The sequence below is a fragment of the Lithobates pipiens genome, unplaced genomic scaffold (genome assembly GCF_037356315.1).
Source record: "Lithobates pipiens isolate NorthernLeopardFrog02 unplaced genomic scaffold, aLitPip1_a1.2 Scaffold_18, whole genome shotgun sequence".
NCBI classification, from domain to species: Eukaryota; Metazoa; Chordata; class Amphibia; order Anura; family Ranidae; genus Lithobates; species Lithobates pipiens.
The window spans coordinates 58622834-58649610 of NW_027507758.1; the positions used below are offsets into that span (position 1 = coordinate 58622834).

Here is a 26777-nt window from a genome sequence, read left to right on the forward strand (position 1 = left end):
CGCCTCCTCACTGGTGTAAACTTTTTGGGAAATGGCTGGTACTGGACTGCTGATGGTTGCTGTGTGATCGGTACTCTGGTGATGGGTAATGATGGGTAATGATGGTCAGATACACTACTGACAGTCTCTGATGGGTTACAGGTGCACTTTATGGGCACTGGTGGGTGACAGGTGCACTTTATAGGCACCGATGGGTTACAGTTGTCTGCTCACGGTTACTGATGGGTGACAGGTGTCTGCTCATGGTCACTGATGAGGACTATTACACTGCTGATGGGGCGATGTGACGGGTTCTCTTTATTCAGGTAGGTGCAGTACAGAAAAGACAGATCGGTAACTCACTGATCCTGGTTTTTCTCCCCTCACACTGAAAACGGTGTGTGAGGAGAGAAGAGCCGGTAACAGCCAGTTACCGCTCTGTGTTTACATTTGTGATCGGCCTTGACTGGATCACGGCAGATCACGTGGTAAATAACTGCGGTCGTTGGCTGTTTACCAATGTTGGTGACGAGTTGTGTCCTGGGAACACACTGTCACTGACATTGCCGTGCTGTGCACTCCTGATCACGTGCATGCACCATTTGAATGGGCCACCGTAATATGATGTCGGTCCAGAACATGAGCCTGCGCATGCGAGGCAGTTAACGGATAAGTTCACCTTTGGTAACATGTTACATGTTACACCAGTATTTAGGGTTTAACATGTTACCAAAAGGGACCTGCCTTTGCCCCTCTTATCCCCCACTGTGACAGCAGGTGGAATACTATTTAAAAAGAGCGTTGCTGTGTGGGGCTTCCGCCCACATGGCCCCATCAATTATTTGCAGTGATCTGTGAATGAATGAACTACAACTACCATCTTCTACTGCAGCACATGGCTTGTAGTTCTCAATGAACTGTTTTATATAACAAACCCCATTTTTAAGTCAGCAATGTAACTTCTGAATGTACCTAACACTAGTTAATATTTAATAACCGCATCATTATGAAATTGAAGGATGGTCTTTCACAGGGCGTTCCTTTACTGGATACTTGATATCGTTTTTGTTTTTCAGTGGTTAACACAATTGTCTTAGATCAGATGTCCTCAGTGGCTTGCAGTACAGGCTAAAACTAAGTTACCTAAATCTATGGGACCAATTTATTAGCAGAAATTTAATTTTTTCTTGTTTTTCAGCAGAATTATGATTTGACTGGGTTTGTTAATTTTTTTTAAAAAAGACATTTGAAACTGTAATTGTTATACCTGTAGTCCAGATTTAGCTGAATGTCACAGTGTTTACAGCTGTGCTGCTTCAGTTTGTGAACAAGATTTTTATCATACATTTGAAAGGGCATAATTAAAAAAAATTGCAGCTTTGTAGTGGCTTAAATTGCTGCTTATACAGAAAAAAGCACATCTAAGGATTGGTGAGCTACAATAAATTTACCTTTTTACTTTTGGAGTTTGATATACTTTAAAGCGGTTGTAAACCGCTGTGCATACTAGCACATCATATGAAACTTGCCTTAAAACGATTTTCACCTGTCTTGTTTCTGGGTTTGCGGACTCCGGCTCTGTGACTGGCCAGAGCCGCGGTGACGTTGCTCCCACACATGCGCATGGGAGCCGCCATTCACGGCACGGGTGGCTGTTCCCTCAGAGCGCATATGCCAGTGATGTCACTGGCTGCATGTACAGTAAAGATCTCTGAAACGGTGCTTGTTTAGGAGATAATTACACTACCTATAGGTAAGCCTTATTATAGGCTTGCCTATAGGTAACATTTAGTGATGGAAGTTTACTTCTACTTTAAGCTGTTACCATGTCACATGTCTTGAAGCTCAGGGATCGGGATTTGAGAGAGGTCTGCAGAAAACAGTTATCTTGAAGCACCTGCTATACCTATTATGCCGCGTACACACGACCTGGACTTTCCGGCAGAAAAGGTCCGACGGTCTTGCCGACGGAGTTCAGACGGACTCCCAACCGAACTGACTTGCCCACACATGAAAGTCTGATCGTTTCGAACATGATGACGTACGACGGGACTAAAAAAGGAAGTTCAATAGCCAATAGCTGCTCTTGCGTCGTATTTGGTCTGTTGGACCAGCATACAAATGAACGTTTTCCCGATAGAAATTGATTCCATCTGACAGATTTGAAACATGTTCTATTTCTAGGTCCATCAGTTTTTGAAAAAGAAAACGTCAGGTGAAGCCCACACATGATCGTAATATCTGACGGAATGATTCCGTCCGACCTTTTCTGCCAGAAAGTTCAGTCGTGTGTACGCGGCATTACTTTTAAAACAGGACAAATAGAGAGGGGGGATCTCTCTAACGGGGACACAGACGTCGTCGGGACTCCATCGGGAAGACCGTCGGACCTTTTCTGCTGGGAAGTCCAGTCGTGTGTACACGGCATAAAAGAAAATCCCACATTTTGGTTTGTCCCCAAAAAAGTAATAGAGGGGAAATGGGACACAGATGGCGAAAAAAAAATCTGACAGGAATTATGACCATCCCTTAGGCCGCGTACACACGGGCGGATTGTATAGCCTACTTAGTCCGCCGAAACACATTTCAGCGGACAGTCCGCTCGTGTGTGGGCTTCAGCGGACTTTTTCAGCGTGCAGTCTGGCGTACTAAGTATTTTGGAATTTCCGTAATATTGTCCGTCATACTTTGGTTTCAGCGGACAATCCGCTAGTGAGTAGGCTAGTTCGACGGACTAAGAATGGCGCATGCTCAGAAAGGATTTACACGGCGGAAGGTTGCATTGCAGTGTATTGGACTTCCTATTTCTAGTCCCGTCGTACGTGCTGTACACGTCATCGCGCAAGCTTTCGACGGACTGTTTGTGCATCCGTGTGTGGTCAAGTCCGTTCATTCGAAAGTATGATGGACTGTCCGTCGGATTGTATGACGGACTAAGTAGGCCATACAATCCGCCCGTGTGTACTCGGCCTTACTCTATCCAAATTATGAAAAAAAAAAATCCTATAGTTCTACTTAAACCAATTGCCGACCAGCCGCCGTCATTATACTGTGGCAGGTTGGCATGTTCCCACGAGCCCTCCTAGCTGTACGTCGTTGCACTGCGGGCAGGAGAGCCAGAGCAGGGATGTGTGTGTGTGGAAACACCTGTTCTGTGAGACAGATTGCCTGCTCCTACTAGCTAGGAAAAATGATCTGTCAGTTCCATCCCCCTATAGTTAGAACACACATGAGGGAACACAGTTGACCACTTGATCGCCCCCTAGTGTTAACCCCTTCCATGCCAGTAACATTTACACAGTAATCAGGGCATTTTTATATCACTGATCCCTGTATAAATGTCAATGGTCCCAAAAATGTGTCAAGTGTCCGATCTGCCATAATGCCTAAGTCCAAATAAAAATCGCAGATCACCGCCATCACTAGTAAAAAAAATACTAAAAATGCCATAACTCATTCCCATAGTTTGTAGACGCTATAACTTTTGCGCAAACCAATCAATATAGGCTTTTTGCGATTTTCATTACCAAACATATGTAGAAGAATACATATCGGCCTAAACTGAGGAAAAAGTTAGCTTTTTTCAAAAAAAATTGGGGGGGGGGGGTATTTATTATAGCAAAAAGTACAACATATTGTATTTTTTTCAAAATTGTCGCTCTTTTTTGTGTTTTATAGTGAAAAAATAAAAACGGCAGAGATGATCAGATGCCACCAAAAGAAAGCTCTATTTGTGTGAAAAAAAGGACAACGATTTTGTTTGGGTACAGCGTCGCACCACTGTGCAGTTGTCAGTTAAAGCGACGCAGTGCCATGTCGCAAAAAATGGCCTGGTCATTAAGCAGCCAAATCATCCGGGGCTGAAGTGGTTAAAATGATCAGGGAGGGTCTGTGTTGTACCAAATTCCTTCCACAAAGGCTGCTTTCACACTGGGGCACTTTACAGGCTCTATACGCTAAAAATAGCACCTGCAAAGCGCCTGTAAAGAGCTTCTCCTCTCACTCTAATGTGAAAGCCCGCGTGCTTTCACGCTGGAGCGGTGAGCTGGCAGGATGCAAAAAAAAAGAAAGTCCTGCAAGCCGCATCTTTGCAGCCCTGTAGGAGTGGTGCATACACTGCTCCTAAAGCACCCCCACCCATTGAAATCAATGGGCAGCGCCGCTGCAGTGGCACTTTGCGGGCGGTTTTAACCCTTTTGGGGCCGCTAGCGAAAAACCTCTGCAAAAATGACGGTAAAGCAACGCTAAAAATAGCGGCGCTTTACCACCAACGCCCATAGTTCCCCAGTCTAAAAGTAGCCCTAATAATAGACTTCACTGTGCTTCTAGGTGTTGATAAAGCCTTTGAATTTCCTTCTGTATCCATCTCCTGACTGTCCGTAACTTTATCCCGGAGATCTGTTGACAGTGTCTTGCCACCCATTGTTGATTGATTGCTTCAATTGCACTACCAGGGACTGAAAAGCTCTTTTCATGTTGAGTTAATCAAAATGACCACAGCTGATCACAGATGAAAGTCAAATGGCTTTGTGTGCCGTTGAGAAGGTGATTAGCTACACCTGATTGAGTTAACAAGTCATTTTTAGGAGGGAGGTGATCCTTTTTCCAACTCTGTGATTCTGTTTTTGAATTTGTTTTGTTATTTTCTGACATGTTGGTGTTATATCTTTCAGTTGGATATTATAAGTTGCACAGAGTAAATACAGCTGGATAAAACAAAAATTGTGTCTTTTCATTTTAGGCTGCAAAGCAACATTTGATTATTTTAAAGGGAGGGTGATTCCTTTCTATACCCACTGTACGTAGTTACATTGGTCCAAGCTGATTTTAAAAATAGTCCATGCCTGGCTCTGAAAACTCCATTAAGGTGATTGTCAGGTTTCCTGTTGACATCACTGGTGCGTGACAGTGTGTCAATCCCTGATACTAATGTTGTCAGCACTCACCACTCCTGTCTCCATCACAGTTGGTGACAATAACTTACACTCCCTAATACTGGTTAGCACAAGATCTCCTACCTAGTAGCTCTAGTAACAAATTGCTAGGCCTGGGCTTTGACACAGGACAGAGGAGGCCACATCACCACTCTCTGAAACCAGGTGACACTTTGCATTTAGTGTTGGCTGTGGAGGAGGAAGAACTGATGGGGGAGTGCTGGCAAGTTGAGTATAATAGAGTTGGGGGCCTTTTGGAAACACTGTACCCTGCACAGACAAGGTGACAGTGTATTTAACCCCTTCCTTTGCACGCTATAGCGGAAAGACAGCAACAGTGTGGGCTTACAATATAGGGAGGCCGGTAATAAACGTCCTCTTGTGCTTGCGCTGCCCATACAGGTGGCGCACTCTGTGATCACCAAGTCCTTCAGACTTGGCTGATCACAGATCAGAGTAAAGGGCCAATCACAGAAGCCCTTTACCCACATGATTGGCTGTCAGCCAATGACAATGTAAACAGAAGCTGGTTATCGGCTTTTTTTCCCTGACCCTGACAGCATGAGGAGAAAAGAGGAAAGCTGATAACTGGCTTCTGTTAAAGGGACATTGGTCCCAACGTTGTCGACCAGTACTGCTAATCAGTGCCCATTAGTACTGTTAATCAGTGCCACCTATCAGTGTCCATCGGTGCCTCATTAACAGTGTCACTTATCAGTGCTGCCTATCGGTACAGCCTCATCAGTGCCCAACAGTGCAGCCCCTTCTTTTCCGCCTCATCAGTGCAAATCAATGAAGGAGAAAAATTACCTGTTTGCAAATTTTTATAACAAACTATGACATTTTTTTTTTCAAAATTTTCACTTTTTTGTTTTTTTTTTGCGAAAAATCAAAAAAACCCAGTGGTGATTAAATACCACAAAAAGAAAGCTTTATTTGTGCGGAAAAAATAAGTCATAAAAATTTCATTTGGGTACAGTGTTGCATGACTGGACAATTGTCATTCAAAGTGCGGCAGCGCTGAAAGTTGGCCCTGGCAGGAAGGAGGTAAAAGTGGCCAGTAAGCAAGTGGTTAAATCATAACTAAATGCAAAACTTTTTTGTTTTTGTTTTGGATAGAGTGGAGAAGGGGCTAAAAAGTCTATTAGGTTTTTATTGTGGTCTGCGTGCCTGTCAGGGAAGTTCACCCTCTCCTTGTGTCCTGTTTACTATTACCATTGAAATTTACCATTACCATTGAAAGGGACACTAGTTATGATGACCTTGGTGGCCCAAGGAATTTCCTTAATTTGCAGGGATCTCCCCTCACTTCTTGTTTTGGCTATGGGTCAGAAACTGAAGCTAAATCTCTCCAGTGGGAGGCAGATGACAATAAATAAATAAATAAAAAATAAAAAGCCTGGCAAGGGTTATTATTTTAACTCACCCATTAACTCTGTCCAAAATGAAAAAAAAAAGGTTGCCTGTTGTTCTACTTTAAAGAGCACTTGACTAAAGTATATAGAATTATTCTTTAGTTCCTTTCTAAGGTAACTTAATTATTTTCCAGTTAGGCTGATGTAATTAACTAAAATCTGACTTTATAGTGAGCGGTTGTTAATCAGCTGACTACTGAATTGCATTAGGAGTGTCTATTTTTTAGCTAATGGGTGAAAATGATAGGGATTTATGCTGGTTTAATGGGAGAGATCTCAGGCAGGTGATTACTGCTGTCAGGATTTTTGCTAGGCTGGAACCTCCTGCATTGCCTGCCTCCTGAAGCCCGATGACCTGTAAAATACTTTTTTTTTTAATGGCACAGTAGGGGTGTATGGTGGGTAAAATGGACTCAATTGTATTTTTCCGTTTTCAGTTAAAAAAAAAAAAATCACTTGAACACTAAATCAATTGTGTGGCTTTATTTAGGAAAGCAGAGCTTGTGGTATTTATTTTAAATAGAATGCATTTAAACAGATATACAGTATGTGGCTTATTCAGAGTTCTGTATTCAGTGTCGTACACTTTTTCATTTTATAACATCCACCTCTTTCCACAACTTCTTGGGTTCCCTGCATGCTTTCCAGCTTCTCCTATTCTAATTCATTTGGCTTACGTTTCATTTTTAAGAACTACATATCCCATGGTACCTTGCTGCCTCCAAGGTCTGATTCCTGTACAGACTCCACCTCCTAAAACTCCCTTCCCTGCATCTCTGTAGTTAAGAAGGCAGGCTGTGTGACACAGCAGTTCTTGCGTATAGGGCACAGCAAATATATGTCACAGAATTTAAGGAAGTAAATGTGTGGTGTTCTTCAAAACCTTTTCAAACTTCAAGATTGTTTAGATAAAGGGTTAGGCTGAAAATGATTAAAATACAATGTGGAAATAACTATAATATTTTACATTTTGACCATAGATATGCTTTAAAGTTGGCTTTTTAATAATATTGCTCTTTAGAAGTAACTTTTATCTTCATATTTTCACACTTATCTTACAGAAGTATACACACTTATCTTCAGATTTACTGACTACCAAAATAAACTTTCTAGCTTTGTTTATCTACTTTGACTAGGCCGAGACCTGCATGGCTCGTCGTCCGAGAGTGAAGATGAAGGTCTTGGTAAATATCATGAAGCAATGAGCCGGCTTCATGGCTCTCGGCCTGCTTCAGACAAGCAACAGAATTACTCATGGGAAACCAGGCAAAAGTATAGCCCGCTGTCTGCAGAGTACGATGGCTACAGCAGCGAGGTCTCTGCAGATGAAGGTAAGATGCAATGGCACATTGTCCAGCTGCTTTTTTTTTTAATTTTGATAATATTGTTCAATCAACACACACCAGTGGCAAAGGTACTTAAGTACGGACCCTGGTGAGAAGTTTGGACCATTGTTCAGCCTTCTGCTCCAAACACTGTGAATGTGCTGTCACCAACAGCCCTGGTCACGGATTAGGTAGGATACGTTCCTGATCTTGGGATCACTGTAGCAGCCAATAAGTGATCAAGGAAAGAAAATTTCATAATCTATGGCCAGCCTAAAGCCGGGTACAACCCACTGCATTGCACGAAATAAACTGACAGCTCTGGTCAGATCCGCTAGACTAACCATGCGAGGTTAGTTCAGTGATCTCCTCTGAGTTGTTGTGCACTGACAAGGGGACAGCCCCCCGCCAGACCACTTCTATCAGCGTTGTCTGCTATTAGCTGAGAGCGCTGATCAGGAGTGAGTCGGCTGCTGGTTTTCCAGCATGCACATCTGACAGAAGCGGTCTAAATGGCTGGCTTCTGTTGGACAGACAGATATACACAAAGGACATCAAATGGCTCTCCACATCAGGATGGGACTGTATAATCCTCCTCCTGTCTCTCTATGATGGCTCAACCAAGAAGAGAAACCTCCAATAATGCATTACCTTTTATAAATGTACTGAGTGAAGATTAAAAAAACTACTAACGAAATGAATTTCTTGTTAACATCCAATGTATCAGAAAACGCAGCTGGTGCTGGCTTCAGCAAAGCATGGGTGCAACAAATTGATCCCCTTGATGTCGCCTGTTTAGACGAAACGTCACCGGGGTAGGGTGGAGCTTGTGCTGACATCACCCATGCTTTGCTGGAGCCGGCACCAGCAGCATTTTCTGATATATTGCATGTTAACAAGAAATGCATTTTGTAAGTAGTTTTTTAATCTTCGCTCAATACATTTTTAAACAGTAATACTCAGAACTTTCTCTTCTTGATTGAGCCATCACAGAGAAATTGGAAGGTTATACAGTCCCATCTCGATGTGGAGTGCCATTTTATGTCCTTTGAGTGTATGCCCCATTGTTTCATCTTCATGCCATGTGAGACCTCCTATAATTTGGGGTTTGTCTTTCAGGTAAGAGGCAGGATGCACACAGGTTGTGGGCTCACTGATCAAAAATTTGTTGCACTCACATTTATGAATGATGGACACTATTTTATGAGCACTGTGCATCAGATCCATTAATGTTGTCTCAAAATACATCTGTGGACTTTATTTATTGTTTCACAACTTTGGACTTCACAAGTTTTATTAATTTATGCAATTTTATGAACATATTATATGTTTTTAAGTTTGTTTACACAGCGCAACTATTTCTAGACGTTTCACTAGCAGTTTGGTATTTTAAGTTATAGAGTGCAGCTGTGTTGATTCACTGAGTGATATGTATCACTCCATTCAATTGAAAGCACTGAGAGGAGTTTATTCATTGAGTTTATTATTGATCATTGTGAGCTGGTAGGACAGACTCTTGATCTCTTTTCTGTGCAGCCAATCACAGTGCTGAATGATCCTACAGGCCTTGAACATCATGGCACAAATAGCATTGGCAAGGGGTTAAGTAACCAAGTGAAAGCCTAATGCCAGCTAACACTTTCAAAGCACTTAGAGCTGCAGATCTTTCTTTTTATATTTAAATCATATCAATCAAAGCTGATCATTATAAACTACTCTCTCACATACTCTGTCCTAACTTCCACTTTTGATGGACACCTTGGTCTGCATAGAAGTATGAAGAAAAATATAAGTATGTAAAATATACAAAAAAAACATATAGTTACCAGAATACAATATTTTTTGCTATGGTGATCCTTTATTACAGGAGAAAATTTTTGTGCCCAGTCCACTATTTCAGACAGTTTTATTCAGTTTCTGTAGACAGGACCCAAGGTGAGATACAGTTATAGAATATGCCACTGGGGATTGGTGCATGAAAACAAGAAATATTCTGCAATATTGCATTGTTTAAAAATAACAAACATGTTATACTTATGTGCTCTGTGCAGTGGTTTTGCACAGAGCAGCCAAGATCCTCCTCTACTCGGGTCCCTCGTAGGCATCCCTGGCCCCTCCCTCCTGCTGAGTGCCCCCACAGCAAGCAGCTTGCAATGGGGGCACCCGAGCCAAGCCGAGCCACTTCTGTGTGTCCATTCAGACACGGAGCCGTGGCTCTGCCCCACCCCCTCTCTCTCCTTATTGGCTCACTGGCTTTGATTGACATCAGTGGGAGCCATTAGCACCCGCTGCTGTGGCTCAGCCAATCAGGAGGGAGAGTCCTGGACAGCCGAGGCTCTCGTGCAACATCGCTGGATCAAGATGGGGCTCAGGTAAATATTAGGTGGACTGTTGTATACTGAAGGTTTTTTATCTTAATGCATAGAATGCATTAAGATAAAAACAAAAAAAAACTTCTGCCTTTACAACCACTTTACCTTCCAGTTCTCTCTCTTTCACATCTACGGCCACCCAATCCTGTTGAGATACCCGATACTTCCATTAATGGATCATCCAGTAGCCAGGCCAAAGTGGAAGAATGGGGAATGGGTGCCCCATCATGTGTAAATGTTGAGTCGCTTAGCTACTGAAGAGATAAACAGGAATCTTGGGTTGCTTGGCCCTTGGTTCAGAGAGAGCACAGGGAAGGAGGGAAGGTGGTAGATGTTCTTCAGGTTTCCCACACTAATAATAACCTGTTATTTTTTCCAGCGTGAAAAAGTGCAGGATCCCTCTAAACTGTGGAACAGTAACTTAGACCTTGGACATATGTTATATATCTTTAGTATATTGCTACTTAATCTGTTGTTTTATAATTAGTAGTTGCTTATAATGCTGTGCAGTACGTCTTCATGTATATATGTCTACCTCCTGCTAAGACTGCATCTGTCACTGGCAAATCAGAGAGGAATGAAGTTTAACCTTGGCAAATAAAATGTAAAGAATTCTGCTGGGTTGCAGGGTGACGCAGTTCCTTTTTTCTCAGTCTCGCATACTGAATGAATAAAATTAGAACGTGGAGCTTTTTTTTTTACAGATTCATCTTAGTTATTATGAAGCGTGAGAAGAAAAAACAACATTATACTGACTTTCTTTTATTATTTTATTATCAGGAGAGGACTGTTTAAAATAGCCCGACACATGTTTCTTCTTTCCAAACAAATTAAATGTGCAGTTTTCAGGAACTTCAGTAAAAAATCTTATTTTGCATTTAAAATGCATAACTAAGAACTATTTTATCTACCAAAAGATTTGTAATTCCTTGGAGTAAATTTTGTGCCACGGGTACCCTATGAGATATAGCCAGATCCTGATCTCTAATGCAGAAAAAAGGACCGCCTGGTAAGGACGAACCCCTGAACCCCTGCCCTAATGACTGGAGAGCAATGGAACATCACTACTCCATTCATGTGTAGGCTGATGGAGACTGCACTCCACTCCGCTCGCGCTGAGAACCGGCATGCGTTCCACTGCTGCTGAGAGATGAACCTGGTATCCTGAAGCTAGGACCCAGATGTAACATGACCAGAAGGCGCCTCGATGTATGTTTCATATTTAGATAAATGAGGTATAACTATGGCCTATGGGTCACCCACTCAGCGCCACCTCAATCCTACAGTGCCAGCAGCAGGCAGATGTGTTAAACTATTCAATATCATATGTCAGGGGTTGACAAATTTGCTTGGAATCTAGGAGCCAGCTAAAAAAGTTAGGAGCCAGGTCCGTGACGGCGATCTGGACCTGTCCCTGGCCTGACATGGAGACGAGTGAGGGGAAGATAGCCCCCAGCCCCCCACCTGTCTCCAAGTCATTGCCCATAGCTCTTAGAGGGACATTTTTAAATTGCATTTTAGTGTAAATATGAGATGTGAGGTCTCTCTGACCCCAGATCTCATATATAAAAGAGGACCTGTCATGCTTTTTTCTATTACAAGGGATTTTTACATTCCTTGTAATAGGAATAAAAGTGACACACATTTTTTTTTTTTTTAAAAGAACAGTGAAAAAAATTAAAATAAAAGTTAAAATAAGAAAAAAAAATGTTTTAAATGCGCCCTGTCTCGCCAAGCTTGCGTGCAGAAGCGAACGCATATATGAAAGCGGTGTTCAAACCACACATGTGAGGTATCGCTGCGATCGGTAGAGTAAGAGCAATAATTCTAGCCCCAGACCTCCTCTGTAACTCAAAACGTGCAACCTATAGAATTTTTTAAACGTCGCCTATGGAGATTTTAAAGGGTAAAAGTTTGTTGCCATTCCATGAGCGGGCGCAATTTTGAAGCGTGACATGTTGGGTATCGATTTACTCGGCATAACATTATCTTTCACAATATAAAAAAAAAAAATTAGGCTAACTTTACTGTTGTCTTTTTTTTTTATTAAATAAAAATTTTTTCCCCAAAAAAAGTGCGCTTGTAAGTCCGCTGTGCAAATACGGTGTGACAGACAGTATTGCAACGACCACCATTTTACTCTCTAGGGTGTTAGAATAAATAATAAAAAAATAATATATATATATATATATATATATATATATATATATATATATATATATATATATATATATATAATTATAATATATATATATATATATTTTTTTTTTGTTTTGTTTAGGGGTTCTAAGTAAAGGGATGGAGAAAGACTGGCAGGCAATCCCATTAGCATTGTTGGTTGTAATTCCAACGGCCACCACAAGAGGGCGCCAGATTCCAGAAGGAACCATAGGATCACAGAAGGCCTCAAAGCCGGGGGCTCAATTACCGGCCTGCCTGCGGCGCGGCCCGACGCGATCGCGCGCGCGCGCGCGGGGGGGGGGGGGTCCACGGAGATGGGATACCCCCAGCTATGCTGCCCCAGGCGCAAGGTCGCTGATTCTAGTCGCCAATGCGACCTGGCGACCGGGTTTTGTCGAGCACTGTCATATGTCGATGTCTCAGACTTTAAAACCAAGAAAACATAAAATGTAAAAAAAATAGATAAAGCAAAAAATCAAAATATAAAATTACCAATATAAAATAGAGATGAAATCAAAACATAAAATAAAACTAATCGACTGTTTAGATAAATATAAATATAGTATTACAGTAGTATCACCAAAGCTAAAGTCCTCCTTGCATCAGATAAATACTAAAACAGCGCTAAAAAGCAAATAAAAATAGAAATAAAAAATTGATGGTAATGAAACCAATGGCAAACACCACAGCAAACAGTCTTTATGTAGCAGATGGATATGTGGACAGTTCAGATAATTTAAAGTCACTTTTCTCTTAGCGTGCACCTTCCACCAGAGTAAGAATGCAATTATCCACCTCGTGAAGCACACACCCTTCTGCGGTACAAACTCACCAGACGCCGCTAGAAAGAGAGCCTTGTATCAGTATACAAACTCCGCTCTGTGCTCACACCCCACTTATCCAGAAGGTCCACTGGTATAGGTACTCGGATTGTATCATAAAACACAAGGATAGATGTACATAGCGTAATCCTGTTTAGTATAATGCAAAATTCCCATACAGCAGAAACCCCCCTTAATCCTAGCTGCTTACATTTATAATACAATCAACGATCATAAAGAAATAAAATAGAGGGCGCTATCACCATCTCCAGCCGTCCGCTGGAAGTGTGTTGTTCCTTGCAGACACTGTATTACACTTCCAGGTAGAAGGCAGAGCGCGATGGAGCGCACAACGTCACTTCCGGTTTCCGTGCTGGTCACACACTGACCGGTTTTGTCAGTCAGGTTGTGACCAGCACGGAAACCGGAAGTGACGTTGTGCACTCCACCACGCTCTGCCTTCTACCTGGAAGTGTAACACAGTGTCTGCAAGGAACAACACACTTCCAGCGGACGGCTGGAGATGGTGATAGCGCCCTCTATTTTATTTCTTTATGCTCGTTGATTGTATTATAAATGTAAGCAGCTAGGATTAAGGGGGGTTTCTGCTGTATGGGAATTTTGCATTATAATAAACAGGATTACGCTATGTACATCTATCCTTGTGTTATATAATCCGAGTACCTATACCAGTGGACCTTCTGGATAAGTGGGGTGTGAGCACAGAGCGGTGTTTGTATACTGATACAAGGCTCTCTTTCTAGCGGCGTCTGGTGAGTTTGTACCGCAGAAGGGTGTGTGCTTCACGAGGTGGATAATTGCATTCTTACTCTGGTGGAAGGTGCACGCTTAGAGAAAAGTGACTGTGAATTATCTGAACTGTTCACATATCCATCTGCTACATAAAGACTGTTGGCCGTGGTGTTTGCCATTGCCCTATGGTTTCATTACCATCAATTGTTTGTTTCTATTTTTATTTGCTTTTTAGCACTGTTTTTATTTAATATTTGTTTAGTATTTATTTAATGCAAGGAGGACTTTAGCTCTGGTGATGCTACTGTAATACTGTACGTTTCATATTACTGTGTCATTAATACCCAGACACATGCCTATTAAATAAGGGAGAAGTGCAAACGTGAAGTACAAAGGAACCCATGCAACTGACTAATGTAGGTTGGCTGGAAGAATGTTTCTAATTGGTTTCCCAATGATATTTCAAAGAGTATGCAGCTTTATTAAAAGTGTTAAGATCTCACATTATAGATTATATGTGCTCATCGACAAATGTATGTGTGTGATATCTAATGCCCGAGTAATCAAACAGTATAGTGTCAATCATCTTCTAGATGGCTATGAAGATCACCCCATCCCCATAACACAAACAAATCCTCTTTCAAACCCCTGACATTGCTCTGGTTCTGAGTTCTGCCATGAAACCCTTCCTCATCCGATTCTTCAATAGTAAAAGTGAGTTGCACATAATCGGCATCATATTTTCTATTTTATGGTAATTTATATGAAACTGTCTTTACATTTGAGTTTTATGCTAATATACTTTCAAAACAGGGCTAAACAAATCCCAGGCATTCAGTCATCAACATGTGCCCAAAACCCTTACAGCTGGTGCTTAACTTTTTTGAGCCTTATCACTGGAGGCATACTTCCTGCTTCATTAAAAATGCCTGCTGGCTCATAACTTGTTCATGAATATCTCCAATAGGCAATCCTTTCCAGATGAAAGTCTGAGGTTTTGTAGGATCTGCCAAGATTCATCCTGAACATTTGAAGTTATGCCCTGGTCTTGCCTATTTTCAGTTGAAACCCTCCAGCCACTGGAATTTGGGACAGGCTTGGAAAATCGTCAGCAGAGACATGTATGAACATAAATTACATCCTCAAACTCTCCTGGGCTAGATATATACAATCCGCTTTTCGATATTCAGCTCCTGGCATGGCCAAGCCTGTTGAAAGTCCAGAATAATAATGCAAAATAACAACAGCTTTCCGGATGTTTGTTACGATCTAAAATAACATTGTCATCAAAATGATTTATAAATATATGTAGTCATTCTTGTTATACATTCATTATATGTGCTTTAATGCATTTAAAAAACATGTAGTACAAGTACCTGGCCTCCGTTTATAATAGCTCCTAAACTCCTGCACAAAACTGGCGTTTTTTTTTAGCCCAGTGTGCACGGACCCCAAAAGACTTAATAGATGGTTCAATAGAAACTAAGCCGAGAAGAATGTGCTTCTAAGTGCAGTAATAAAACACTTTAATGACAAGGAAGGGTTAAAAACGCTTACAAGATGGAAGTGAAAAACAGGCATATTAATGAATCCATAACTTCCACTGGGATGCCTCCTGGGAGAAAGACAGCTGCAGGTGGAAGTTCCAGCCGACCAGCGGTGGTAAATTATGTCTCTCTGATCCAAGATGGAGGGTTGTGCTCTCAGGACCAGCATGGAATCCAGGCGACCGGAAGTGACATCAGAGTGTAGGGCTGCAACTAACGATTATTTTCATAATCGATTAGTTGGCCGATTATTGTTTTGATTAATCGGTTAATAACCTTAAAAAAAAAAGTGGGTCAAATTGACGTTCATTTTCAACCACAGTGACAGGAAAATTTGGAAATCATAGAAAACAGAAAACTGTCTGAAAGGAATTTTCGGACAGTGTACGTGCTTTTTGTTCAGAAATGAAGTGAAAATTTCTAAAAAAAATTCTTCCATTCAACGAATGTACAAAGATTTTTCATCTGAATATTCTCACTTGAAAATTGATCCGTGAGGCCAGCATAAGGCTCGGTACACACCCGTGCAGTTTTTGCTTTTGATCTGTTTTTGCAGTGCTTTTTGCGGTGCTGTTTGATTTTTGCGCATGTGATTTTATTACAATTTGCGTTTTTTTTGCATTTTGTTTTGGGCAGATTTAAAAACCCAAATTGCTGCAAAAATGCATTACATTCTTTTCTGCAGCTTCTCCATTGAAGTATATTGAACCAAAAAAGCACCGTTTTGCGTTAAAAGTCCTTGACCCTTTCCAAATATGCAGTGGCTGAAAAAAGCACAGATATGAACGTGTCCCATAGGAAACCATGTAAATGAACTGTAGTGCGTTTCTGCAAAAAGCATCAATAAACATATAGATGTGAACCAGGCCAAGACGTTTAGTAACATAATGGGGTTAAAAAGACTAAAATTAGCCCTTTATAAAAAAAAAACAGTACAAAAAAAAGCAGATAATTACTGGAAGGGATTCATTTTTTTTTACTGTAGAACAGTGAAAGTAATATTTACAGTAGTGATTATATTTTTGTACTATAAAGTGCTCATTTTAGTTTTTTTAACCCCATTATGTTACTGGCCGATTAATCGATTATGAAAATGGTAATCGATTAATTACATAATCGATTAATCGATTAGTTGTTTCAGCCCTATCAGAGTGTCCCACTCAGTGAAGATGAAGGAAAATATTTTAGTACCAACTGTAAAATCCTTTACTTGGAGTCCATTCAGAAACCTCCCACCCCTGTGTGTTCTTAGTACTGCTTGCTACAACTAAAGCATGCTAAGTAAGATGGGTTTTTCTGAGCTGGTCTACAATTTATTTGTTTGTCAGTAACTAATTTCCTGTAGATGGCAGTAATAACCATGCATTATCTGAACTTCTATGTCCCTAAATAAACTTGAAAAAAAAATTATGATGGGTACAAAACCCTATTATTTAGCCTAGAACACTTATTTGCCTACACTGGCAATTATCCTCCCCACTTATCGATGGCATACCTGCACCAAAAAACAAGTTCAGATGCCAGTAGACCAAGGGAATGTAAATGGGATCACCATTTTTTTTTTTCTATTAACATTTCACCAAAGTAAGGTCATTTTTAGTAACACAATCCATTGTGCACTGCCTATGTTAGGCCTCTAGATGGCTATGTAAAGCTTTATTTTTACAAACACAAAGTTATTACGTTTCAACTACACTTTTTAGACAGAATAACATATACAGTTGTTGCTATGTAATGTCATAAAAATGTATATTATTGGCAGGCACAATGTATTTCTGTAAAAAAAAAAAAGATATCGTTCCTGCGATAAATAATTACAAATTTTTTTATGTTAAGCTGTCTAGAGAGACACACTGAATAGTACTGGATGTCTGTTGATCTTCCCAGTAGTCAGCCCTGAGCAATGACATTTTTTTATGCAAGTTTCATTGTCATTAAAGTGGATGTAAAGCCACTCTCATCCTTTCTAAACTACTGCAATATTGGTTATCTAGACGGATATACATGCCTCCTGCATGTATACTTATCTGTCAAATGTCTCTTCTCTGTCTGCTATGAGACCCGAAAAACTGCAGATTTTGTGGGTGGGTCTGTTTTCCAGGGCTCAGTGGGTGGAGTTGTGATGTCAGTAGACTCCCCGCCCACCTCTACACTCCCCTTATCAACATGCATTTCTTACACCGAACTTCTGCTATGATCCCTAACATCCAGTCAAAACCCAGAAAAGTCCCCACATGATTTCAGCATGCCAAATCATGCTGAGTTGTGGAACAGCCAAACCTTGCAGAATAGCAAGGCCTCCCATATAAGCTAAGGTAACAGCCTGCTGGGGAGGAGTTGTCGGCCCGTAGACGTGGAGAACGGAATACTAGGCAGCAGCAGTGGCCCCACGGGAGAGCTGTGAAGGAGCTTCATGTTTAAACGGTCATAGATGAAGGATCTTTGTCCATACACGGTCATGGTTGAGGGGCTGGAGAAGCTGTCGGAAAGTATCTCCAGTTAAAGTTCTCCATCATGGACTCTGGGCAAGAGAAGGTCGTTGAGTGGGCCACAGTGGACTTCTGGAGGAGGCATGCCAGGGGTGCTGGGTGCGAGGCCAGAGGAGAAACGGTGGGGAAAGTATCAAATCGATGTCGCCTGAGGGCACAGGATTTGTAGGCCGGACTATCTGTGAACAGTAGTCCACCAACCAGCACATGCTACTAAATTACTAGGCCACCAGGAAGAGGTACTGCAGACCTCTGGCCTAGTAACAGTGCAACCAATTCTAGCTGGCAGCTGGGATTGTTTAGAGTGGTCTCTTTTGTCAAAAGAGGATTATGTGACAGGAAAAGTAATGATCTACAGTGGAAGTTTGTGCAGGAGGGTGAAAGTCCTGGGAGCAACATTCTGCAGGAGATACGCAGAGGAGGAGAAATAGTCTGCATGGTTTTATGCAGGGGAAGTGACTGTAGATATTATTTGTACATTAATACTTCACAGCTCAACCTTTTTTGTTCTATGATGGCAAAGCAATTGTTCTATGGGCATCACACCCATATTTCCTTTGCCCCAACCAAGTTATATCCCCCAATAAATAAAACAAAACAACGCAAATTACTGTTCATTGTCTCAGAAGTGATAGATGGAGTTCTGACAGCAGGGTGACATTGGTCTGATTCAACTACAAAGCCATAAACTTTATCTCCAGCTTCATATAGGGCTTACATGACCTGGTGTTCTAGTTATCCCTTCCATCAATTCACAGCTTAACTCAATGAATAACTCACTGTATGGAGAAACAGACTATGAATCCTTTCAAATGTTCAGTTTTAATGATGGATATTCATAGACAGAAAAACGTTGGTGTTGTAAGCCATATGGAAAGATGTTACAGCAATGATGGTATACTGAGCAATGAACTAGTGAGTGGAAGGGGAGGGGGATATACAGAACTACAGTGGGAGAGAGGGTTCAGTTAGACAGAAGGAAACAGAGCTTAAAGACAAAGTGCAATAATAAATCGCATAGTGTAACACAACAGATATGGTGGATGTTAGTTACTAGTAGCAACCAAACGCTACATAAAGCAATTTTTTTTTTTTTTTTAGAGGATAACCACTTGCCTACTAGCCACTTTCACCCCCTTCCTGCCGAGACCAATGTTCAGATTTCAGCACTGTCGTACTATGAATGACAATTGCACGGTCATTCAACACTGTACCCAAATGATAGTTTTATCTTTTTTTTTTTTTTAGACAGACAGAGCTTTCTTTTGGTGGTATTTTTCTTTTTTTCTGTTAGAAAATAATGCAAATAAGTGAGGCTGAACTGATGGGCAGCACTGATTATCAGTCTAAATGTGTCTGTCAGAATTGCCGGTAACCAGCAGATAGCCAGCAAGTCTGTTTACAATGTGATCAGCTGCGATTGGACACAGCTGATCACATGGTAAAGGGCCGCTGTGATTGGCCCTTTACCTCGATCTGTGATCAGCTGTGTCCGTAGGGCACAGCGTTTACAGAGCATGCTGGGGACGTGCAGGGGGTGGGGTTTGGGAGGACATCAATAGACGCCTTCCCAGAACTAGGAATTGCTTATGCCCGGGAATGGGCTGACAAAAGCCCAGGTGCCAGGATGAAATTTCTAGTCGCCATGGCGACCTGGAACCTGGGATTTGTCAAGCCCTGACTAAACCCACAAACAAAAAATGTTATGTATTGCTTCTTATCAGTCCTTAGATCTGCATTAGTTGGAACATTTTAGCAAGTACAGAAAATATCTCTTGCTCTTGCAAAAATGCAGTGATGAAATGAAAAAAAATCTATACACATCAACTATGATCGTTTTTTTATGAAATTGTTTATTGCTGTGCTTTTCTGCTTTCTTGTAAAGTACTCTGTGAGCTCCCAAATCTCTCCTCTTGTCCCTCACATCCACTGGGGATGAGCAATGCATGTTAGTGGTCATGTACAATGCTCTATGCACACTACAAATCCCATAGTCTATAGTCTATCTTGGGAGTGAGCAAGAGAGGGTGGCTACATTCCTACATACAGTACTAGTAGGACCTTGTAAAATTAACATAGCCATCCTTTGAAATTATATCAAATCAGCAAGAAAAAGTAATTTTAAGAAGCTGATAGCAATAGAAGGGGACTTTTTTTGTGTGTTAAGAATACATACCTAAAGAGGAAGTAAACTCTCCCACTCTGAAGCTTCTTTTCATTTAGTCCATTATAATAAGTCATCATCAGACTATAGCCACTGTAATCCAGCCCGAATTGCATATTACTTACTGTTTAAAGAAACTTTAAAAAAAATTGTTTCCAGGGGTTAGGCAGCGCCATCTTAAGTATTGTTTTCTGAGTCCACAGTGGAGTGTATTTCCGCCCTTACACTAAGCACTTCCTGTACTGTTAACCAAGCCTCCTTCTCAATCCAACATTTCTATGGCAACCCTGTTCATAGCTTACTTGTTTATTTCATAGTATTTACTTGTGCCGATGTCTAATGTTTCCCTTTGTCAGACTTATCAGCTTCAGCTGATAAGACTGCAGTAATGGCCAAGTTTAGACTGTATGCGAGGTCACGTGGTCACATGATGTGTAGGAGGAAGCTCTGAGTGATTAAGAGTTCATTGTTGTGCCGTAGGAAGTCCTGATAACAGATAGATAAGCACATAGAGAGTGTGCCTTAAATCAGGGGAGATCTGGGCATGCTCAGTGACTTCATTCTACAGAACAAGGATTACAACAATACTAAGTAGTAAGGAGATATCTACAAGCAGTGTTCATTCGGGTTTTTTTTATGCTGATTTACATGGGACAAAGTTGTGGGGGAGGGTGGAGAGTTTACAACCACTTTAAGTTGAATCTATTTTTAAAGCAGAGTTGGGGTCATATTAAATAAAAACACAAATCCTTTTTGTGTAAACTACTAGCCCTCCAATCCACCAAATAATGGAGATGAACAAAGGCAAAAGTTTGAAGTTCAGTTAGTGTAACAACCATGGCTTCCCCATAGATACAAGGGAAAAAAACGGCATGGTTTTCCAGCAGTCTATCAGAGGTTAGCCACCTGCTAGTGGTGTTCCATTGACTGGTTGGCAAAGGGTTCAATGACCATTGACAAAGTTGCTGGCTGTTTACCCTTACCCTGCTTGGCCATCTCTATATTCCTTCTCTCCTGTATCTGCATTTGTCTTCTGAACTTGTCTAAACCTTCCCTGGGTAACCTGCCTCTGTTCAGGTGCCTTAGCGCAGGAGTCACCAACCCCCAAGCTGCAGACCGGTGCTGGTCGGTGACTTGTTAGGGCTTGGGCCATAGGGCGGTAGGTGGGCAGCAGGCGAGCAAACCAGCATAACCTGCACTGCCACCCTCCCACCACCAGAGGGAACACGCTCCCTTTCTCCCAGTCCTTTACCCCCTTTCTTCTCTGTAGTCAACTTACCTACTGAGAAGAAGGGGCAGAAGAGGGAGAAGAGGCCCAATGGTGAAAGGCCGCACATGCCCCCAACCCCAGAGGTGACAGGTTTGCGGCAACAACCCCCCCCCCCCCAGGTGACAAGCAGCACACACAACACCCCAGCTCCCCCCCAAACCCAACCTCCCGCCAGCCCTCCAACCCCTCTTCTGTGTGCAGCTCTCTCCTCATACTTACTTGAGCCTGATCTTGATCCAGCGCTGTGCCCGAAAGAGGTGGCTCTCTCCACTATCTCCTCACTGGCCATGGAGGCAGCAGCAAGAGCCAATGGCTGCTGTTAATTATAGCCTGTGAGGAGATAATGGTGGTGGGGGGAGGGGAAGGGGAGTCTGGGGTCAAGCTGTGCTGCGCTGCAATGTGTATGTCACACATAGTCTGGCTCTGGATCAAGCCAACGCAAGTGCCCCCATAGCAACTGACTTGCTATAGGGGCAGGAGTTGGTGGAGCCACAAGTGTTGGTGGGGGGTCCCAGAAGAGGAAGATCAGGGCAGCACAGAGCAGGTAAGTATATCATGTTGTTTAAAAATAAAAAAACAATTCCTTTACCATCACTTTATTTTATAATCTAATTGGAATTTTACTTTAACCACAATATAGTCTGTAGAAAGGTTGGAAAACTGGTCTTTAGGTGCTTAGATTCTAGGTCTGGCTGAACCGAATTGGTTTGCCTGCGCTTCAGCTTTAAAATTGTATCCCAAGGTTTTGAATGCCATTTAAACTTGGCAAATGTTACAGAAACAGCAGTATGGAAAACACACAGGACTAGACCACATTTTAATCTCTCTGTGCTGCCAGCATGTTATAAAGTTGGAATGTTGATATCTCACACACAAGAAGCCACCTGCATCATGTGCCCTGTACACTGCTCCAACCAACCGTGCTTCTCAGCAGTGGCGTCACTAGGGTTGGTGTCATCTGGTGCCGTAAAACATTGTATAGACCCCCCCCCCCCAGCCCCCCCCCCTGCACCAATCAGACCAGCTCAGGGTGGGTGGGTGGGTACTATACCTATGTGTGTGTATATATATATATATATATATATATATATATATATATATATATATATATATATATATATATATATATGTTTGTGTATGTATATATATATATATATATATATATATATATATTATATATATCCATGTGGGGGACACAGCAAACATGTGGAAGGAGGTGCTCTGGTCTGATGAGACCAAGATTAAACTTTTTGGCCTAAAAGCAAAAGGCTATGTATGCCGGAAAAATAACACTGCACATCACCCTGAACACATCATCCCCACCGTGAAACATGATGGTGGCAACGACATGTTGTGGGGATGCTTTTCTTTATCAGAGACAGGAAAACTAGTCAGAGTTGATGGGAAGATGGCTGGAGCCAAATACAGGGCAATCATAGAAGAGTCTGCAAAAGACTTGAGACTGGTGCGGAGGTTCACCTTCCAGCAGGACAACAACCCTAAACATACAGCCAGAGCTACAATGGAATGGTTTAGACCAAAGCATATTCATTTGTTAGAATGGCCCAAAGTTTAGACCTAAATCCAATTTAGAATCTGTGGCAAGACCACAGCAAGAATATTTTGCACAGAATGAGCAAAATGTGCAAAGCTAATGGAGACATCCCCCAAAAGACCTGCAGCTGTAATTGCAGTGAAAGATGGTTCTACAAAGTATTGACTCAGGGGGGCTGAATACAAATGCACCCCACACTTTTCACATATTTATTTGTAAAAAAAATTTGAAAACCATTTATCATTTTCCTTCCACTTCACAATTATGTTTGTCTATCACATAAAATCCTAATAAAATACATTTATGTTTTTGGTTGTACCATGACAAAATGTGGAAAATGTGAAGGGGTATGAATACTTTTTCAAATCACAAAATATATATATATAATCTCTTTTGCCTTAAAAAAAAATTACTTCCACTCTGGACTGGAGGTGACGTTATGACGTCCCTCCGGGGCTCCAAGGCCATAGAGGCGATCAAGGCAGAGCTACTCTTTGATCTTCTCTGTGACCAGCCAGTGGCACTGTTGAGTCGTTTCACAGGTGAACTGGAGGAAATGGTAAGCCCGAGAGACATGGGCAAGCAGTGGGAGGGGGCGGACGTCCCCTCCCACTGCTTCTGAAAGCATTCCAGCGGCTCGTGAGTCACTCAGAACGCTTTCATGAGAAAGTCAGCTGCAAAAACCAATATTGGTAAACTACTTGCAAACCACAACGTATATATTCGTATTGTGGTTAGCAGGTGGTTAAACTCCACTGTTTTTTTTTTTTGTTTTTTTTTTAATGGGCTCCAAGGAGGTTTGTCATATTTTACTAGTATGACAGACTAGCCCTCCAGAGCTGCACTGTCACCGCGACAGGCAGACATGGGCGCTTCTATCTTCACCCAGTTTTCCTTCTTGTTTTGCTCTCTCCGGTCACTTAAATGGGCTTGCCATGATGGCTTTACTCCCGCACATGCGCAGGGAGTCATTTCATCACATGTTTCGTCAGATTAGGCGACCCGTTTTTAACGAAAGTGACGTTCTGTTGCTGCCATCTTGCTACACCCATACTCGTCCACAGTAAGGATACAGTGAGAATGCGGCAAGCAGACATCTTGTTACAACTACTGGAATTTTGCATTTCACACCTATTTTTAACAGTAAACAAAGCTTATATAGTGAAATGCAGTATTTAAAAATGCGTCTGCCTGTTAGATGTTGAATTTTACAAGCAGTGGCAAGCCTGCTGATCTCATCTTTTAAAAATGAACATCAAAACAGTCTGAGGGATTTCAAAATTCTGAATTTCACTATATAAGCTCTGTTTATTATTAAAAATAAGTGTAAAATGCAAGATGTCGGTGGGTGTAACAAGATGTCTGCTTGACGCCTTCTCCCTGTGGACAAGTGTGAGGTGTAGCAAAATGGCGGCGACGAAAAGTCACTTCTGTTAAAAATTCTGAAGGGTTGATTAATCTGATGAAATACAGTGCCATAAATGTGGTCTGAGCTGCACATGCACAGCTCAGATTACTTTACTGTTGACAAGCCGGGAAAGGCATTTATGACAGAAGAAACCACTAGGGTCTCTTCCGTTATAAAAACCCTTGACTGTCAGCAGTTTTTTGATTTTTGACTTCAATACCGCTTTAAGGAGAAATACGTGCTCCAAAAATGTCTATTATTGACAACGTAATTTCACTTCCACATACTGCTTAAAGAATACTTTGTATACCTTATTATCTTCTTGGTGAATGACTGTCAATCACACAGCAGTGGAATCTACTAAAAGCTATTTCACTCCAAATTCTTTTGTAGCCTAGAATAACAGCTACTGCCTTCAATGCAATGTGTTATTTTATATGTATTATTTGTACAGTTTTAGTACTTTTGTACAGTACATATCTTACCATTTCTTCAATGAAAATTACCTTTTTTGAATCCTCTATAATGTGTCATAAGAGGAGAAACACGGTGCTTATATTTTACAAACTATACATTGTAATTTCTATAAAAGTTATTAGGGAAAAATTGCTAAACTTTCCCGTTCATGAGACGAAAGGAAAACTTTAGCAATTTCTAAGGCTATCATTACCAACATAACATTTCTGAATAAAATGGGAATTGTTTACTAATGTCAAGTGAAAATTATGTCTTTTCTCGCTTTCGTTTGATATTAAAGGAAATAAATAAAAAATTAGCACATTTATTTAGGAGTCTGTAATATTATTTTATTTTATTTTCGGAATAGGCCTTTGTTTTTTTTTATGTTATGGGGGGAACACCTTATTACAGTTTACTGTAGTGAAGTCTTATTTGCTTCTAAAGGAACTATGGCTGCTTGAGCTGCCTAAAAATATACTAAAGCAGTCATTTATTCATCACTCGTCTCCTTTTATACTCAAAGTACATGTCAGGGCAAAAAAAAAACATATGCTGTACACCGCTGCAATACATGCACATTTCCTTGTTTTTATCCTTTTAATGACCCGGCAAATACAGAAAAATACCTGTTTATCTGCCAGAAATAAACTCGGCTCCTAATTTCCTATTGTGTACTGACACCATACAGCATTTTGTGTGTCACCCATGCCCATTTTTCTTTTATTAAACTACTGAATCCAATATTATCCATTTGGAAATTTTAATAAAAAAGAATTGAAAATAAATTAAAATAAAATACCGATTCCCTCCTGGTCTCCTCATCTCCTGAACATAGGGACTAATTGCAGGCAGTCCCCGGTTTCAAACAAGCTAAGGTCTGTAGGTTTGTTCTTAAGTCAAATTTGTAAATCGGAACAGGTACATTTTTTTAAGTGTAGCTCCAGCCCAAATTTTTTTTTTTTTTACGTTTTCTGGATAGCATGGGGAAGGGTAAACACCCCTGTAATGTTTGTTTTGCTGTCTGTGCCCCTGTTTAGAAGATTTCACCTCACTTTCTGTCCCTATGACAATTGGATCTTGAAAAATTTGGGTTGTTATGGAAACATAGTAAGGTTGAATAAAGACACCAGTCCATTCAGTTCAACCTGAGTGAGTGTCTACAATTGTCCCTATCCCTGTACATTGCACATCAGTCCCTACCCTCAAAGAGCCCACAATCCAAGGTCCCCATTCATATACTAGGGCCAATTTTGGACAGAAGCCAATTAACCTACTTGCATGTCTTTGGAGTCTGGGAGGAAACCGTAGTACCCGGAGGAAACCCACGCAGGCACAGGGAGAACATGCAAACTCCAGGCAGGTAGTGTCATGGTTGGGATTCAAACCAGCGACCCTATTTACTGCTAGGTGAGAGTGCTAACCACAACACCACTGTACCACCCAAACAAGGATTGGTGATAAAGCATCAGTAGAGACACGTTTTTTCCTATGATAACTCTTGCAGGAGTGAATTTCCCTTCCTAGGGGTAGATTTCTTCTCACTTTCTGTTGTCTCTCTGCGTTTGTACGTAGGAGTCGTTTGTAAGTCAGATGTTTGTAATCCGGGAAACGCCGGTATTCTGGCATTCAAGATACTGAGAGTGATAATTAGACTTCTTGAGATAACATAGCATGTGTGTACAGGATAGATGACAGCTCTGAATTTCTGATATCATTAATGGCAAATTTTTTGCACTTAAAAGATCACCTTTACTAACACATTACATATGTTACTATGCAGCACCCTTGCCAACAGGTGGGGGTTCTTCTCCCTGCACCATAAAAAAACATGCAGATGTGCAGCGCTCTGCCCACACAGCCATGTCATTCGCTCACAGAGATCTATTACTGAATGAATTATAAGCCCCATCTTCCACTGCAGCAGGTGGCTTGTGGTTCTCAATTAACTATGAAAGCCCTTAAAGTTCATTGACACTTCCTGCAGCTCAGTAACTGTCTGCCTATACAGGGGAATGGGCTAAGAGCTGTCATTAGTATCTGCAGGAGCCTGACACTGCACCCATGCTCCAGTGGTCATGGGTGCAAGGCAAGCTCCAAGGTAAAAA

General features: G+C 41.4%; 1 protein-coding gene across 2 annotated transcripts in view; it reads left to right on the top strand.

Annotated features, from left to right (window-relative positions):
• Positions 1–26777, top strand: part of SYT14 (synaptotagmin 14) — a 348909-nt gene that overhangs the window by 141105 nt on the left and 181027 nt on the right. For both annotated transcript variants that reach the window (XM_077485715.1, XM_077485716.1), the window contains exon 4: positions 7465–7659. In XM_077485715.1, the coding sequence (XP_077341841.1) occupies positions 7465–7659 (195 nt within the window). The remainder of the gene's footprint in view (positions 1–7464; positions 7660–26777) is intronic.